Source organism: Gallus gallus, chromosome 3 (genome assembly GCF_016699485.2).
Source record: "Gallus gallus isolate bGalGal1 chromosome 3, bGalGal1.mat.broiler.GRCg7b, whole genome shotgun sequence".
Lineage (NCBI taxonomy): Eukaryota > Metazoa > Chordata > Aves > Galliformes > Phasianidae > Gallus > Gallus gallus.
Window position 1 is genome coordinate 77,735,620 of NC_052534.1, and position 17,296 is coordinate 77,752,915.

The 17,296-nt window shown below is 37.7% G+C and overlaps 1 protein-coding gene across 4 annotated transcripts in view; it reads left to right on the forward strand.

Moving 5' to 3' along the window:
* Positions 1–17,296, forward strand: part of UBE3D (ubiquitin protein ligase E3D) — a 75,504-nt gene that overhangs the window by 41,925 nt on the left and 16,283 nt on the right. For 3 of the 4 annotated variants that reach the window (XM_419864.7, XM_040697344.1, XM_040697343.1), the window contains exon 9: positions 2,502–2,640. In XM_419864.7, the coding sequence (XP_419864.6) occupies positions 2,502–2,640 (139 nt within the window). Of the gene's footprint in view, positions 1–2,501; positions 2,641–13,480; positions 13,600–17,296 lie in introns of all 4 variants that reach the window. The other variant, XR_212003.4, reaches the window with a different exon arrangement.

Below are 17,296 nucleotides of genomic sequence, written 5' to 3' on the forward strand. Positions count from 1 at the left end.
ATGTCATTATCACCAACCCTTCATAAAATCATTTGAGTTATAAGGGACCTTTAAAAATTGTGTAGTCCAGCACCCCTGCAATGAGCAGGGACAGGGATTTTTGTGAGATTACTGGCAGGCAAAAATGAATGATGGTAATTTATAGAGGTGGATTTAATGTGCTGTGGAAGAAAGATTCTCCCCAAAGATATGTGTTTGGCCCAGCCTGCTTTCTCTCATGAGAAGCTTAAGATCAAGAATTCACAGCTGAATAAAGGCAGGAGGAAGGAAGGGAAGAAAGCATGCATGTACTCAGTCCCACCTGTATCCAAAGTTACCATGAACCCATTTGAATCCTTCTGGCATTGTCTTCATCTTTGTCCTTAGCCCTCCCCAAAACTCTCTCTGACAATTTGCCCTATCTTAATGTCAAAATCTATTACTCTGTTTCTAAAAGTAGGAGAGCAAAACACAATTTTGGATCCATGGCTAAGGAACTTTCAGTGAACTCAAATTGTTGGCATTTGGGGTTGATCTGGTAAGAGCTGTCCTCCATGGGTGCTCACTCTTCTGAGAAGCAAGAGTTAACCAATGTGGCTCATTCAGTAAATAGAAAGCAAATGGTTTCTCCTGCAGTGGAAGAGAGACAATTCTCTTTGTACAGAAGGATTCCCTCTAAGATTAGCAGCTAAGATTGAAAAATAGGGTTTATTTTGGTTTTGTTTTAAGTAGACATTTTTCTCCATCCTCTGCAGTGAAGACCGTAGAAAAGTAGTCCCATGAATCATAGGGGTAAAGAAGAACAAAGAGACATGGCCTAGCAAAGCACAAACTTACCACAAACTCTTGTGTTAGATGCTGCTAAAGGACAAGTCATAAAGACTATTTCATAACATGAGTGTTGCTGGAGCACTAAGTGCTGGGACACGTGGTTTGTTTGTAATAAGGGAACACATTGGAATCATTTCAGGAAACGCTCATAATTGAGCTATTAATAAACAAAAATTACAGTCTAATTGGGCTAGATGTCTTTATAGCAACAGTCCTTCCCTCAGATAAGTCAACAGACTCAAAATGCCCTAATGCAGTATCAATGCTGTACGAGTCGAGCTTCAGTATGAGGAGTCAGCTCCAAAAAAATTCTCAAGTCAAAAAATAAAAATAGAATCAGGGTAGTGAATTAGGTTGTAATGTTTTCAGTATGGCCTGGAGTTCTGAGAATTTTCTTTGCAGAGAGGACATTGATCTGTGGAAACACCTCTCTGAGTCCTAGTACCTTATCATAATGTCACCTCCAATCTCCAAACACTCTTAACTGTGTTTGAAGGTGCCTGTACGCTGCTTTGTTTAGACTTGCTGATTTGTGAAAAGCTGAAAGCCTGTTTTGCTAGATTTACCTCAGTTTGCCTTTATCACCAGACAAGCTCGTCAAAAATGTAGGACAAAGACACAGTAGGGATTACCAAGGTAAATTTCTAATTATATTTGGAAAAAAAGTTACAAAAGATAATGAAACTCAATCCTTGGGTTCTAGCAGCCCAGTGCCCATGATGTAGAGCTAGATGTTGTCCCCTGTAACATTGACAATCTCTGGACCAGTCAGGGTTGCCTCTTTTAGGCTTGGCCGTTCACTCATTATTTTTACAGAATCCTTTTTATATGGACAGTGTATCTGGGGACTTAGCTGCTCACATCTTTAAAGACTCCAGGGTGTCTTCTGAACTGTTTGCTTTCCTGCCCTAGCAAACAGCATTTGTAGTAGCTTGAAACAGGCTTTTGCAGACACTTCTGGCACAGTGAAAGTGTCTGAAGTAATTTATGAGGACTGTTGCTGTGCAGAAGGTTTTGGCCTCTGTTCTTTTTTGGACTTAGCCATTTGTGAAGACCTTGAGTGATGCCGTGCCATCCAAACTGCCAGAGGGTACCTAGCCCAGGCACCCTTCTCCTTCCCTGTGTGGTTTAGAATTCCTGTGTCAAAGTGACCTGCTTGCTCTAGCTTTGGGTTGAGAAAGACACAGTACATTTGTCTGTCATGGTTAGTAAGCATCAACCCACGACAGTTGTCGACTGTTGGTAGAATTCCAGTGAGAGCATCAAAACATCAGTTTTAGCAATTGTCTGGTCTCTGATAGTTTCAGAAGTGAAAGGACTTATTTATTTTAATAGAAACAGAAAATGGAGGCATTATGCTCTATTTGGAATGCTTTATCTGTAAAAACATATGCTTGGAAGTGGTAGTTGGGAGTTAAGGAATATTCAAACTTGGATTAAGAAATGTGCATTCTTCTAATGTATGTTAAGTTTTCCCTTCACATTATGCATCTCTTTGTAAAATTGATGGTAGGCATAAAGTGCTTTAAATGCACCCCATATTTCTATTAAAAGTTATCTTCAACTATAAGGATAGGAGTGACAAGTGAGGAGAATCTTTCATCACAACTCTGTGGCATATTCTAGTATGTGTTTAATTTTTTTTTTAGATATATAAATTATTTCATTTTACTTTATTTTTAACTTTTTAGCCTTGCTGATGCCTGGGAAAATGATTTTGGAGTTCATCCTTTAAAGTTTCCATCAGAAACATGTCTGGAATTACTTCTGATGCTGAGTTTAAGCACTGCTTCTCTACCCCCTTCACTTCAGCGCATGAACTCTTTTCAGGTAAGGAACAGCTGCTGTTTCAGTATAATGGTGTTATTTCTAGGAAGGAGATAGATCCATGGGGCCCATAAATGCTTTCAGACTAAAGGTTTGTCTTCTGGAGTTAACTTTTCATTACGTTATAGATAGCAATAGAGAATTTTTTTCATTATCAGTTTCATTTTTTATTACATATAGACCAGGGCAAGCAATACCACTGTTTTATTAAACACTGAGTCACTGTTTAAATTGTTTAAAGAAGTAACATAAAATTTGCAAACTTAATCTGGAATGGCTAGAATTATTCAACTCTCTTGAAATGCACCATCATATAAAATCTTCTTGTCTTCAAAAATAAAGCGTATATAAAGTCCTCAGCTAAAAATAAAGATTTACAGTGGTGAAAACTAATCTGAGCAATGGGACCAAAGATGGAAGCCAGTGTATAAAATTAGCAGTGAAACATTCAGAATTTCGTCCCATTTTCTGCTACTGCTGAAGTTCTCACCAGTTGCAAATTTTCCTCAAAAATACCTTGTTGCAGGCATGTTAAATTAGGGTTTGTATGATCTTAGTATATTTCTGAACATGTTCAAGTCTTACAACAGAGAGGCATCTAAATTCATCTTTATGTGACACATGAACTCATCTTTTTTTTGTATGTGTGATACTTGTCTCATGTACGTGTATATTCTGTATTAAAACAATACTTGTATTTGAACTGAAAATCACTGTCGAGTTGCTTGTTACCCACACGTGGCAGTCTTGCTCAAGAGGAGGCTGGGTTCTAGGCTACTGAGCTCTGGATTCTGATGCTAAGGGCATGTGCAGGGATGTGATCTGGGGATGTGCCTGCGCTTTGTGCTTTCCTAATTGTTCCCACTCTTAGACACTTGCTATTGAGCTAAATAGATCACTAGTTTCCACTCAGGCATGTTCTGATGCAGTATTTTAAAATGAATCTAACAGGCAGCTGCTTGTGTTGTGATTTGAAAGTTATAGCTTTAACTCTTGATATCCTGTTAGTAAAGCTAATAAAACATAGCTAAATGTACTACCAGCTGCTTACAGCCAAGTAGGCAAAAATTATCTTATCCGTACCCATGTGTTGTTTGAGACTGTATTTACTCCATAGCTTGATAGTATTTCAGTGTTGCAGTTTTGACAAGCCAAAATCTTTAGTTGGTGTATATATGCAGTAGGTGTTGTTTAGGTTGTAAAACCCACATGAAGTAAATGTGTTTAGTTGCTAATCGTTTCTGTAATAAACTCTGTTCTGCTTTGTGTTCCAGAAATGCTTTCTGGGACAAGCTTAACAGGCTCCATATCTGTGCTGAGACATAAATTACATTTTATTTTCAAACACTGTGCTACTGCTTAGTAACATAATATTTGAAATCCCTTTTCATTCCATTTTGATCCTGTGAAGACTTTTCACTGTGATTTACATCACTGGAGCAGCCTGGAAGAAAGAAGCAGCAGCAGGCTGTTCACAGTTCCCTGATTTTAAAGGGGTAGGGCACTGCAGCCAGCTTTTAGGCTGCCTGTTTCTGCTAGAAGAGGCTCTTGATTCTAGGTCCTAGAATGCCTTCCTTTTTGTTATCTCTCATTTTGCCTGTTTGGTGACAGTGATATTTTCTGGTAGACTGTCAATTCTTAGTCTTAGCAAGCTTGAGCCCAGAAACTCTTGAAGGACCAAAATGGTAGACAAGTTCTTGTTGGTCAGTGGCTGCCCCTCAGTTTTCTAAGAGAACTTGAATTTGTCATCCTGACTTGCAGCTTCACAGTCTTGAAGTCCAACTAGGGTGCCTAGAACCAAGGGGTAAGATTGGCTGAGGTACCTCGTATTTATCCTATTTATTTATTTAGCTGTGCAGAAGGCAGTAAGAAGTGAATGAGGGACTGGCTACTTGAAATGATTCAAAATTTTCTTAGCTTGCTTTTGCTCTGAATGTTGTTTTGCCTCTCTTCATATCCTTTACATTTTACAGAAAGCTGTGTTACCTTGCTCAGTTCTTGATTTCATTCTCCACCTACCTGAGGCGACATCTCTTGGCTTTTAGGAATCATTGGACTTGACTTTATGTATTACACAGAATAATCGCAGACACTTGTAGCTAGCACCCACTTGAGTTATCATGTGCTTCATCACTGAGCTGCTCAGCTGCTGCTTCTCAGTGTAGTCTGGGAAGATGTGTTGGTGCTTTAGAGTTTACAACAAAAAGCAGTTAACACAGGGAAATGCTTTAAAGTGACAAGTAATCTCTGTTGTGTTTTGCTAACCTTATCCTTCTCTGTATTCAAGCACAGTGAGCAGAAAATGTCTTGGATATTGAATTCTTACGATGATACATGGGGCTGCTCAGCACATTCTCTCGCTGGTATTATTGTGGGAAATCAGGCATTTCACTTCCCACATCGAGGCTACATTCATAAGGCTGTAGACTGCAGCAAGAGTTCTCAGAGTTAAATAGATCACAGTTTTATTTTTATTGTTACAGTTGCATGAAATTGAAAGAAGATTGGCCTTTAAAGATGGCAAAGGAGTTTAAAATTTTTGTTTGCAATAGTTGTTGATATTCTTTGCTGCTGCACCCACTGTCACCATGAGTTATCAGCGCACTGTCTGCTTCAGTTAAGAGAAGTAAAGCCAAAATTGGAAAAAAAAAAAAAAAAAAATAAGTATTCATTTTGTTGTTGCACTAAGCATTCTTGGAGGTGTCTCTGTAGGAAAAGTTAATTTGCGATTGTTTTGCTTCCAGAAAGGTAGTAAAAACAAAAAAGGTTCCCATAGAGTAAACTGTTGAGTTCTGCCATTTGAAATAATTTGGTGCAGAAAACATTCTAAAATCCTCAGTGGTAGAGATATAAAAAGTTGCTCAGAAACTATAAAAATCAGTTTAAAAAAAAAAAATCACTGTAGTTTAATGGTTCTACTATATGAGAATTAAAACTCATGGAAGGCAAAACACAAAATTGCTACTGCCTCTGAAGTATACATATGGTCTGAAGTAAAGCATGCCTTGACACTGGGTGTTTTCAAAGTGTTGAGAGTTTATATATATATCTGTAAGCTTGAAAAAACACTTTCAAACTTGTTTAGGGCAAAATAAGTTAGGATGTTTTGGGAACAGAATAATTGCAGGTCCGCCTGTGTTTTCTGATGGTCCTTTTTGAAACTAACTGCCTCTTCAATTTAGGAAAAATCTGCTTAGCTCCTTTTTGTTGCCTTTGGAGTATTTGGAGCTACGGGTGTCACAGATTCTTTTAAGTTGGACTCCACTCCTCTGGAGTACTGTCAAACAGTAGCAAAGAAGGAATAGGGAGATACTCTGGCTCAAAATGATTTGGGAAGTAGTGATATAAAAGATGACAGTATCAAGACAGAAGGAAATTCACCTGTCCCAGAAATGAGGAATAAATCAATTTGTGCAGTGAAATATTTTCTTTTCAAACATTTTTTAAATTAAGCTCTGTATGACTCGCTTACTCATCTCCCACAAGATGACTTACAGATTTGGAGATGTACATTCTGTAAAATTCTGCACACAATGGCTAGGATCTCAGATCCCTTAGGATTTCTGCAGACAAGTGTTTCTTCATTTTTCTGATTCTCAGTGACTGCTTACATCTCTGAAATTTGAGTGAACGCTGACAGCTATATAGAAAAACCACTGCAAATGAAATGGAGTACCTTTTGTTTCCCTTTGTAAAATGTAAGCTCTAGCAAGTAAACCAAGCTTAGTGTCAGCCTCTTCTGGTGCTCCTGTTTCCCCCACTTTAATGTGCTTTTTTTAATTTACACAGATTTGGATAAAAGTGCTTGCTGATATCTTTTTTCCAATTTGGACCGATTTTGCTTGGTTGCCAGGATGACATAGGATGGCTTAATTTTGTTTTGAATGCTTTTATAGGTTCTTTAGGAACAATTTTCTATGGAAAGGACTGGAAAAAGCACCTGCTTTCTCCTAAATGTTTGGATTTCATTTTGCATTACATCTGTAAATAAGGGTTTTATTCTGATAATTATGTGGAAATTTATTAAAGATCAATTTTAAACAACTTTTCTGTAAATAGGAAACAAGTATCCAAACCTTAAAGTACTCGAAAAGCAGATGTTTTCTTTCTAAATATACATGCAAATATTTAATTGACTTGAAAATGAAAGAAGTTCTAATGTCTGTATATTACGTTTCTATTGCTTGCATTTACTAAATGTCATAATAAATCTGAAGACTGCAGAGTAATTAGAAAAAGCAATGGTGATTTTGAGGAAATGCTGACAGAAGCAAGCAATAGTAAAAGAATTAGTATTTCAAAGCCAAATTTAAATACTACTTTACAGAGTGCTAGAAATGTCTAGATTTAATCAAGAGATTGTCTTGTTTTTCTCATCTGCTAATTAATTGAGTTTTATTAAGGTGAATTTTATCATGCCAGCCAGGCTCTTCTGTGTTCACCATAAACTACCTTTTTACAAGTATCTCTAGAGAGGTCTGTAGTATTTCTTGAATACTGAGTCTTTTTTTTTTTTGACAAGCTCTCTCAGGACCTCACGTTGATTTTATTTATTTATTTATTGCTTGAATTGTATTTATGTACACATTTGGAGTCTTTGAACCATAACCAAAGATATTTCCTACTTTTGATTCTTCATAAACTTCATTAACTTGGTGTCTCTTACCTGAGGAGTGTTCAACACAGACATTCTCCATACACAGGGACATGTTGAGCAGTGTCTTGTATCTTCCCTATATGGCCCTGATGTGACCAATCCAGACCTGCAGGACGGGCAGTCATTTCTGCACTATGGCTTTGTGATTTCTGGTGCTGCTAGAGAGGTGCTGTTGTGAAGGTATTATCCCTAAGGTCTGGTATGGCTAAGCTGCCTCTAATGGAAGAGAGTTGCCCATTTCAGTTAGCTTGAAACCAAAGAAATTCAATTGCATCTAAACCAAAACTAAAACACTGAGCTTGCTGGTGGAAGTACAGAGTTTTGTGATCATGTCAGTGCTCAGTGATAGAGAGTCGGGACTCAACTGAGATTGAAAATTTGTCATCTGTTTCATGCAGTTGAGTTCACCAGTACAGAAGAAATCAGAGAAGATGAATCTGGGCATGTCGTACACAGAAGGATTGAGTTTAATTACAAAAACATGAGCCTCCAGTGAGAAGCAGTGTATGTTAAGTATACAGGCAATTTCCTTTTCTGGAAATACAGTTCCGTTTTGCTTGAAAGGGAAGATCTGCCTGAGAAATCAACACATTTTCGTTCATTTCTCCCAGTCTAGATTCCAACAACAACCTGTGTGGACTTCTTTAAAAGCTGAGTATTCACTTGCATACATTTCCAAGTGTAAGGTCTTGTACCTGGTTCAAGGCAACCCCTACTGTCAACAGAAGGTGGAGGATGATAGGATTGAGAGTAGCCCTTCCAAAAAGGACTTGGAGGGTATTGATAGATGGATGGGAAGCTGAACATGAGTCAGCAATGTGTCCCTGCAGCTCAGAAAGCCAACCATAAAGAAGTGTGGCCAGCAGATCAAGGGATGTGATCCTGCCCCTCCACTCTGTCGATGAGACCTCAGATGGAGTACTGCATCTGGATATGGAGTCTTCATTACAGGAGAGACGTGGACCTGTTGGAGTGCAACCAGAGGATGGCCACAAAAACGATCCAAGAGATAGAACACTTCTCCTGCGAGGACAGGCTGAAAGAGCTGGGGCTGTTCAGCTTGGAGAAGGTACTAGGGAGGCCTGAGAGCAGCTATTTGATATTTGAAATGGGGCAATAAAAAAGAAAAAGAGGATTCCTTAGCAGGGTCTGCTGTGATAGGACAAGGGGGAATGGTTTCACATTAAAAGAGGGAAGATTTGGACTGGATATAAGGAAAATGTTTTTTACAATAAGAATAGTGAAGCACTGGAACAGGTTGCCCACAGGTGCAGTGGATGCCCTGTTCCTGGAGACGTTCAATGTCAGGCTGGATGGGGCTCTAAGCAGCCTGATCTAGTTTATGAGTCCTTGTTTACTGCAGGGGAGTTGGACTAGATGACCTTTGAGGGTCCCTTCTAAGTCAAATGCTCCCGTGATGATTCTATACTGAGAAAACAGGCCTAGGGGATGTAGTATAATATCAGCATTTGATAATACATTTCATTGCCATTTTCTTAGTGTGTTCAAATATGTTATTAGTTGTTTAGACAGGAATGCGAAATTGATTACAGGAATCCAATTTAGATAGCTAGGTACAGCCCATATTATCAACTGCTTGAAAGGGATGAAGATGAAACTAATTTGGCTTGAAAAGGCCACTCATTTAATTTCCCATTTCCTTTTGTTGTGAAAGGTCTGATTTTTCCCAAGTCATTTTGAAATCGAAAACTGTAGCTGTTCTCTGTCCTAATTATCCAGTACTTGTCTGTAACATGCTATTAGACACAGAGTGAGAGTTTATATTCTTTAAGAACACACAACACTCCCAAAGAGTGTTTATCATGAATGTGTTATGAAAAGAGACCAGTCAAATACCCATGTTTATGCACCTAAATATGTACGTAAGGAGCCTTCATACAGGATGTCTGATGCATTTTAGCACACCCATTTCTGTGTCTTAACTGAGAATGTCATCTTTCTGAACCAAAAGCAAGCTCATAATTCATGTAAGGCCAAATGTTGCTCTGTGTGTTGGGCATGGACTGTAGGTAATCTCTTTCTTTTGGGTTGCTTCCTTCCAGAACTTCAGTTACCCGAGTTAGTCTTAGCTCTGTCCAATTCATTATTAATGAATTAAGTTGCAATCTCCTAACTGACAAGGTGCAGAAATACAGTTACTGGCTGCATGGAGCCAGGCAGTCAGCTGTTACTTTGGAAATCATACTGAGTCACTGGGCAGCAGTGATTTTATAATGGAAGTTTTTCCTTAAGGTTTCACATTGTTATGCTTTGAATGGATATTGTCATGGGAAACTATGATACACACTGTTCATTTCCTTATGAGTCTAGATGACAGTTTTGAAGCTACTTAAGAAGTTCATGAAAATCTGCAGGAGAGAGATGTATTTATAAGGATGCTTCTTAGTAGATTTACAAGTGCTTTAAAAACGGATGGAATCAAAGGTATTGAGATTTCAGCTGTAGGCTCTAATAGGTATACTATCACAGATAACAAAATTTTGAGGGATTCTGAAAGAGGATGTCACTGAATCCTAGTATTATGTTAGCAGGCAGGGCATCTTGCCAAGGCACTCAGTGCAAGAGTGTTATGTGTTAAAGAGCGGGAAATGGTAATGATGTCTTCAAGGAGACAAATGGACAAACATACAGACATCTGCAAAGCCAGAGCGTAATAACTGAATCAGTGACTGGACTGTGATAAAGTACATGGTGGGTGGAAGGGAAGAGGGCTGTTAAGCTCTTCTTTTTTTTTTTTATTGTCAGTTGAAAATGAATCTGGAATGGATCTTTTGGTGAAGTCAGTAATGCTTCCGGTGAGAAACATACAGTTTGCCTTCTCAGAAATAGAAGCCCATCATTCTGTTGCAGTGTCAGTAAAGAGACCACTGGGCTCTGAATCTGAGCTTAAATCATAGGTCTTTGATCTGTGGTGGATGGCTGGTGACAGATGGGAGTGCTTGAAAGCTTTTGCTTGTTAGGGAAGAGAACTTTAGGTTTAGAGTTTAGGAAAGCTAGAATGGGAAGAAACATGGGTATAGGAGGTTATATGTAGGTATCAAACAGATGTCTGTCCAGAGACAGGGAAAAACGTGAAGGAAAATGGAAGAGATAAGCAGTTTCCATTGGCATAAACCAGCAATATTCTGACAGACCACAAAGAGAGTAGAATTATTTCCATCTTCAAGTTTCTTGCTGCTTTGACCAGTAAGAAAACCATTTCTGCAAACGTTTGTACTATGGCTCTCCTACGTTTGAACTGTAGCAAATTGTCCTATGTATGAGTAGCTTTTAATAGTGCTCCTAAAATAAGATTTGGAATACTCTACAGGAAGAAGAAAGAGAAGGGCAAAAGGAGATGTAGGTATTAACACAGCCTACTGAAATCAGTTAGCCTTTAGCAGCAAGCTGCTATTGCCTTGAGGTAAAACCTGGCAACCATTTGAGAGTATGTAGGAAAACTTGCAGGAATCTGGAGAGGCAATAGCCAAGCGAGATCACAGGGAGTGTTGGGTGGGCAGAATGTGATTGGTGGTTGGACTTGTGCCAGGCATTCTGCTTAATGTTTCTTTATCTGTCTTCCAGCAGCTTGACAAGTGAAATAGGAAATGATTCTGCCTTATGGAAAATAAATATAAAAATATTTTCCACATCGTTAACATAAATTATAAAAACAGTCTGTAGAGAAAGGCTATTTTAACACGGCAGTTGCCAGTCTTCATTATTTTTATGATCTTTGGCGTTATGAGTTGATCAAGCAGGTCAAGGAACTATATTCTTTCTGTTGCTTTTAGTGAGCTTGAATTTATCAGGAAAATAGAAGAAAAGTGAGTATTAAGCACACTGGCTACATGAAAAAGAGTCTTTCCTGCAAACTTGTACAAATGAAAATGTTGTTTTAATCTTACTGGCTAGTTTGGCTGCTCAGTTCGCTTGCAAGTTTTTCCAGAATGCCTGGCATTCCTAAATATGAGCTTGAAAAAGGCTGGACCTTGTATGGTTCAGATGTTCTCAGTTCCTGTAATTACCACTAACTCTAGTCCTTTTTTTATCAATAACTAGTTGCCTGTGTAATTCAGTTTTAGACAGAATTTCTCCTGCTCTTGGTGCTCCAGTCTTGGACACATTTTTTTGTTCCTATTTAGATGTCATACTGTATCAAAAAAGATAGTGATCATTGTGTAATGGGGTATGGTTAGCTAACAGATTTCTGTTTAAACTTATCAAAGAGCCCGTTGCTTACTCTTTGTGATGTTTTCTTACCAAGTTTATTCATCATCTCCCATACTCATTAATTTCTAGGACTACTTTTTTTCCTCTTTGTTGACCACTTAGGCTTTCTATAGTGGTATCTCCATGTCACTTAGTCATTTGATTACATACTGTTTCTGTCCCACCTATGAGGAGACAACCACGTAATTCACTTGTGCCTTTGTACCGGCTAGAAACTTAACTTTTAGTACTTAGATGCAAATATAATTAGACAATCCTATCTAGATAAGGTAGAAAAGTAAGCTGGGAGGTGAACAGCCTGGGTTTCTATTCTTCTTTGGAACATTGTAGGATCTACTTTCTGCTGAACACACAGAAGCATTCTGAATTCAGGTTACATTTTCTGCTTCCGTAGGAAGAAAACACATTTTTAGCTATATTTTTATAGAGCAGGAGCTAGTGACTAGTTTAATTAATCAAGTGTCTATTCTGTGTGGTTATCTTGGGGATATATTCCATTAGTGACTACTTTTTCTATTTTAAGGTGATACCTAGTATGTAACTAAATATTGCCTGTAGAATTTAATGTGTTCTTTTCTGTAAGTTTTTGCTTCCCTCCTCTACTCTTATTTTCTACCCATTCTTGCCCTCTCTCATAGTGTTCTTTCTCAAACCCAGACGTAATAGTGGTGGCTGTGAACAATGTAAGAAGTTTTTCATTTTAAAGAGTTTATGTGGAATTTTAAGAAGAAATTCGACAGCAAATAAAATCCATCTGACATACCATACAGTTAACCTTCAAGAGTTGCAATTTATCTGTGTTAAGTGAATAAGAATTTTGCATAAGCGTATAAGAATTTTGCATAAATTTCCCTGCTCAAGTGCTAATGCTGTTGGAGAACTGGAATTGGAAGTGTTCTAGTAATGTACTGCTGCTCTGAACTCTTCCAGGAGGAGCCAAGGTATTGGTGAAGCCACAGTTTGACAAGATTTGAAATGAAATGGCCATTTGATATGTGGGGATAAGAGATATCTAAGTGTAGCTTGGAAGCTGAAGAAAACCTTTCTTGAAACATAGTTATTTTATGTAAACCTTTCCTGTCAAGGCAGAGCATGCATTCCTAACACAAAACAACGCAAAAGTAAAGAGTGGCTCTTTTATAACAATACTAATACTGATTAGAGTAACGATACTTTACTAAAGTGCAGATGCTACACATGAAAATTTAGCTGCTTGTTTATATTCGTTTCCCAACCTACAGTCAGATAGTTTGCAGAACAACAGAGTGTCTACTTAAATTTTCTGAAGTAGTTCCCAAAATAATCCATAATCTTTATTTTTTACAAGAAGGTAATTGTTTTGAAGAAATTGTAAGGTGCAAGAAGACTTTCATGTAAAGGCATGATCTTAGTCCCATATTCTGCTCTGCTCATGCAAAAGTGATTTGTGAGTCCATTTTTGGCCATCACAGTATGAATTCCTGGTGTACTTTAGATTACCTACAGTTGTCATTGAAATAAATATTTAGTGATCTTGAACATGGTGTATCTCTTGTGGGTGTTCATCTGAAGGTAAAGGAGGCCGCTTCTCATCTTGTAAGCTTAAAAATTCTAGAGATGATCCCTTAATAGTTGCAGATTTGCTTTAATTTGTTTCATATTACATGAATGCATCTGAAGTTCAACATTCTAGGCAAGAACCTCAGTCTCTTGAGGTTAATGTCAAAGCTCTTCGTGGCTTCATTGGTGCAGAACTGGGCTGTAAATGAATGAAGCAGCCAGCTGAATATATTGCAGAGAAATAATTATTGTGGACTCTCTGAAGGTTCCTCATTAATGCTTCTGGATGTGAACTTTGTAAGAAAATGCTTGGAGCTAGTCTTTGGTAACTGTTTGTTTGACAAATTAATAACTGGTTGCTGGTTGATGGAGAGGTTTCTTTATTGTTTTTTTTTCCCCTTATGTTTCTTTCAGCACTTCAAACAATATAAATGATTAAAAGTCTTCACTAGATGGGGACAAAAAGATGCTTATAGTATAGTACTTCCTCACACTCTGAAGTTATTGATATGATGTAATATTTTTATGCTTGGGTAAGTATAGATTTTGAATAAAAAGAATTTAATTAACATTGAATAAATGTTCCTCATCAGGGGAAAATTTCCCAGTTCTATTTCATTAATGCTTCATGCTTGTAGCAGTTAACAAATTTAATTTCATTCCTGGTGTTCAAGGTCTGTGCTTTTCTCTTCTGTCTTTCTTATCTGTCTGTCTTTTAAACGAGCTTTGTTTGTGTTTCACGGCTGGGAAGAGAAGATCAGTCAGAGAAAAAAAAGCAAAGGAAAAAGTGCAAAGCATTTTTTCTTTACCTGAACTTTGTGTAATATACAGTGAACATGTATCTGCAACTGTGTATAATGTATGTGATAAAAAGGTATTTAAAATTATTTCTGAGATTGAAAGACTAGAAAGCCTATATTAAAAAGTCAATTATATAAAAATAAATTGTTTAAAAATAATTGGAGGTAGGTAAGACCATCTGTGTTATTAAAAAATAATCCTCATGTTTTCAGACAACTGTGCTCATTTAATTTAGCTTACCGAGGAATATAAGGATTTGGGGGATCAGTATGTACTTAGATTTTTTTAAGTTTATGTAGTGCAATAGGATTTGTATGAAGTGTTTAAATTTGGGGTACAAATAGGTGAAATGTGGCAAATGGTCAAAGTGAATGAAAATATTTGTTCAAATTCTCATGCTAAAAACCTTATAAACTTATAGAAGTCCAGAAGAGTGTCTGAGGCAAACCATTCTTCTGTTCCCCCCCCACCTCTGCAGACTCAATAAAACTGAAGTTTTTCATACAGAAACATGAGGTTTCAGTCTTTGCTAGTTCTTGGTGTTTAACTTATGAAATGGATAAAGTTTCTCAAAACTTCAGGTTATTACATTGAGATCATGCCATGATCTTGCCTATTTCTACCTATATTCTTAATTATCATCTGTCTACATTTCTATCTTATGCTGGTTTTCATTCATTGAATATTGTGATGTGCTGAATTTATTCATTTTTATAACACAGGTAAATTAGGTTTTAATTGCATTTTTTTTAGTGGTCTTGCTCTAAGGAAGGAGTTTTAAACAGTATTTTGAAAGTCTTAGAGCAGACAATGTGTTACAATAATTGCACTTCAATAATCCAGAATGATAGCTCAAGGGAGCTATGACTACTGAATAATTTGTTCATATATACTTGTCCTTGATAGTAAAATTGGATTAAAAATTAGAATAGGAATAGAAAGAAAGAAGCTGAAAAACTGATTATCTTTTAAGGTCATTAGTGTTTTCAAAAAAAAAGATTAAAAAAAAGAACATGAAAATCTCACTTAAAGGAATAGCGTTAGCTTTGTTTTGAATAGTAAGATTTTTATCACTACAAGAAAAGGTCTCATAATAAAGTCTAATTGTTATTTTCATCTGAAACTGGAAAGAATTAATTGCTGAAAAAAAAGCTGAAGGAAAAAGTGGGGGGAAAAAAAGCTTGAAGAGAATAATATGGATTGCACAGAAGTATGAGTTGAAGGACATGCTAGTTGTAATATGAAGAGGATATGAAAGGGAGACTAAACCAAAGCTACAAGATAATGTATAGATCGGAAGTATTCCCTGTGTGTTTGGCTAAAATATATTTCAAGTGAAGGAAAGAAGTCAGTATGTAAAAGGAAGCTTGGGGAACTAACTGGTGAGGAAAAGTGGAATTTGCAGTCAATCTAAATCCAACCAAAAACAGCTTAGACTGAAGTGGGGGAAAAAATCTGTTTTGGAGAATTTCATAACCATTGGAAAGCTTTGTCTTGAAGGATGCCTTAATGACCACTCTTTTACGTGAGCGTGTTTGCTTTAAAAATATATGCATCAGAAATCTATATGAGGCGCAGATTCATTGAGGTTGGAAGTGGGCTTTTGATACCATCTCTTCCAAGTGCCTGCTGAATTAGTCAGCTAGAGCAGGTACCCCAGAAAAGTTACTTTTCAGATATTGTGAGGATGGAATATCTGCAACCTTACTTGGCAACTGTAACTGTGTTCAGCCACCTTCACTACTGAGAGAAAAAAAGGAAAAAGAGTTTAGCTCTCTCTTCTTCACTCATTTCCTCCCTTCAGGTATTTAAAGACATTGATGAGATCTGCTCTGAGATGTCTTGTCCAGGCTGAGCTGACCAAGCTCCCTTGACTTTCCCTCATGGGAGAGGTGCTGTAGGACTTTCATCGTTCTTATGGACGTTCCTGTACTGGGGAGCTTGAAACTAGACACTGTATTCCAGATGTAAGCTTATCAGAGTTGAGTTGAGAGGAAGTCACCTCCCTCAGACTGCTACTGGTGCTTTTTCTAGTGCAGATCTATGTCCTCATTGTTTTAAGTGTTCTGCAAACTGGTCTTCCTTCACCAATGCTAAGTCATCTTGTTGCAGACTTTGCCACTGATCTCAAGGGTTTTAGGATTCTTAAAAGCCACTCTTACCAGTAAAAACTGAGGCAAAGGTGTTCAGTACCTCAGCCTTTTCTGTGTTTCCTTGGCAGCACCACTCCTGGTGATGTTCAGGTTGCTGCTGTTTTTACTGCTTGTGCCTCTCTCAGCATCTTGATATGAAGACCTCCTGGCTCACTTAGAATCATAGAATGTCCTGAATTTGAAGAAAGGAAGACACAAGGGTCATCGAGTCCAACTCTTAGCTCCACACTGGACCATCCAAAATTCAAAATATTTGCTTCTCATCCTCTGTTAAATTAGTTTCCTGTTTATTGCAGAAGCTATTGTTACGCTTTTGTTTAATTAGGAGAGCAGGGACCAAAGACGCTGTTTGCATTCCCACAGTGTAGGGTTGTGACTGTACCTGTTGGATGTTGCTCTAGATCTCTTCATTGTGGGTTAAGATGAGAGTATGTGAGTTACAGGACCTTTTTCTGTAAATGCAACTAGTAATACAATGCATGATTTTTGAGTTACCTGTATTCTGAGGTAGTAGTCCTTGCATAATCTTATTATCCCATCCACTAAGACAAGCAGGCCCTAAATATTCCATACAAGTTTGTCTTAGTTATGTCTTTTACCAGCACAACTGCTTAAACATCCATTTTATTTTGAAATGGCTCTCATTTCAGCCAGTTAGCCAGAGTGCTGCCAAAGTCCACATGCGAGCTGTGCTTTGCTGTGATAAATAAGTACAACTTGCCTCAAAACCCATTTGTTTTTTTTTGCTTGCATTCTTTTTCAGCATACAACGGGTGACCTACTTTTGTGGGGATGAAAAATGATTTTCGTATTCCTTTGTGATGTTGTGGGTCTTGTAAACTGTTGCACAGTCGTTTGGAGTAGGTGGCATTATTAGGATGGGTATTAATTATTTGCAGGTTGCTGATGCATCACCTCTGCATGATCTATATTTGTCTCTTGAATGTTCCTCATCTCTTGCCTAATTGTAGGTGGTCTTGAGGGAACTGGCTTCCACAGTTAAATAGACCACTGTAGCCTGCAGAATGGTTTTGAACTGTGCTCAAGAAAGCTCATATCAGTCACCCCAGATTTTTTTGCCATTCTGGGGTGATTACTACTGGGCAATCACTGCTGCTCGCTTACCTCAGAGGAATGAGCTTCCTGCATCCCCTCATCTTGACAGCGTATAAATTCCTTTCCCTCTGGTTCCTTGCTTGTTAAGCAAATCGTTTATTTTATTTCTGTTTTAAAAAACCTCATTTTTATTGTCATTTTGCTGCCTCTTGGTATTTTT